Source organism: Austrofundulus limnaeus, unplaced genomic scaffold, assembly GCF_001266775.1.
Source record: "Austrofundulus limnaeus strain Quisiro unplaced genomic scaffold, Austrofundulus_limnaeus-1.0 Scaffold131, whole genome shotgun sequence".
Classification (NCBI taxonomy): domain Eukaryota; kingdom Metazoa; phylum Chordata; class Actinopteri; order Cyprinodontiformes; family Rivulidae; genus Austrofundulus; species Austrofundulus limnaeus.
The window spans coordinates 1,249,933-1,251,554 of record NW_013952533.1 but is presented as its reverse complement, the minus strand read 5'-3'; the positions used below and the strand labels follow the sequence as shown (position 1 = coordinate 1,251,554).

The 1,622-nt window shown below is 41.9% G+C and overlaps 1 protein-coding gene across 1 annotated transcript in view; it reads right to left on the bottom strand.

The window, feature by feature from the left end:
- The window catches only part of hps4 (HPS4 biogenesis of lysosomal organelles complex 3 subunit 2), a gene marked incomplete in the record, with an annotated part of 10,352 nt that extends 9,132 nt beyond the window's left edge, over positions 1 to 1,220 (bottom strand). Inside the window, 4 exon segments of the mRNA XM_014015578.1 lie at positions 175 to 282; positions 408 to 551; positions 726 to 816; positions 945 to 1,220. Of these exon segments, the coding sequence (XP_013871032.1) occupies positions 175 to 282; positions 408 to 551; positions 726 to 816; positions 945 to 976 (375 nt within the window).
- Positions 1,221 to 1,622: the final 402 nt, after the last annotated feature.

The window sequence follows — 1,622 nt, the reverse complement described above, 5'->3', positions numbered from 1 at the left end:
CCTCTAGTAATATATTTACTGAGAAATATGGTGACGTTTTTAATACTTATTTTACCCGCTGTAGTTGACTGTGTTATGTTCATGAGCCACTTTACTTAACAAACAAACAAAAATAAAATAAAATAAAATAAAACAATCAAAATACAATACTACAGTTTAGAGAGTGGGAGGCACCTGGTAGCTCTGTCGAACTGAGCCGTTATAGAAACAGAAAATGTTGATGAGGTGCTCCAGGAGCTCACAGACGCTGACAGTAGGGACGTCCATGGAGCAGCCCAGAGCCTTGGATGACAAAAACACACACACACAGACACACAAAAAACAAGTGTAACCATCAGCTTCTGGGAAGGACTGACGTGAGCTAAACCCTGAAAATGATCTGCATGTTGCTGAACGACCCTGCTCACCCAGAAGAGGTCCTCCTTGGTGTGGATGGCAAACTTGCAGCGCCGCAGTGTGAGTGTGCGCACAGGCGAGGAGGACAGCTCCGACACACAACGGGCCACGCCTGCCAGCTGACCACACAGCAGGTCCTGCTTATCTAAAGGGGTCTGACACAAACACAGACCACCACAGTCAGAGCCCTTCCTCTACTATCCTATGAACACGAGATTTTCTAGGTTTGACCAGAACAAATGAAGCTTTTAGACTCTCGGCATGAAAGGCAGCAGGTAATAAGACTTCCTGGGTCTGTTCAACACGTTTATGACTTGAAAGGCTCAGACCTCCTCGGGGTAAAAGTAGCAGATTCCCTGTCTTGTGGGGTCACCTTCTCCTCTGACCTTAGAGCCATCATAGAGGAAGAAATAAACACACCTGCAACACAAAACACAGAGGGGTCAGGTGAGAAACTGAGGATGACAGGTGTTTTACGGGTTTTTGGTGTTTTAAATGGATCCCACCTCCTCATGTGGGTCCAACATAACCCTGCAGTCAGGTCTTACCTTCTTGTGTCCAGCAGCATGAGATCAGCCATAAGTTACACTGTATCCATGTGTTTCTGCACTGCGGAAAAACTTAGTTCAAAAACAAATTCCAGCTTCGACTCTGACCTGCTGTTTTAACTACAAACTTTAAAAAKAAAAAGGAAACTAAGTTTCCAAACTCAAGTTTGTTTATATGAGGAAGACGCAGTTTATCAGRTTGAGCCGCCTGTAAACTTCAGGCCAGTCACACGGAGAGGAAGTCATGTGAGACTACGGAGAGCAGCGAGGGACAAACTGGTGCGACGTTTATATTAGAGCCATGAAAACAAGCTCAGGCTGAAATACAAACAGTTACTGTACCATTTTACCACTTAAAGCAGAGGTGTACAGTAACGAAGTACAAATACTTCGTTACTGTACTTAAGTAGAATTTTTGGGTATCTGTATTTACTTGGGTAATTCTTTTTCAGCCTACTTTTTACTTTCTACTTACATTTTCTCACAATTATCTGTACTTTCTGCGCCTTACATTTTAAAAACAAGAAGAGGAAAGTCATCAATTTTATTTCATTTTTGCTTTTATTCCTCTCAGCTGCTTGTAAAAAAGTAAAAACTATCCATATAAATTGTGCCTCCTAGATAGAGTGAATTTAATTATGGTTGAATGAGAAGTATTAATCTATAAAATTCTAATAC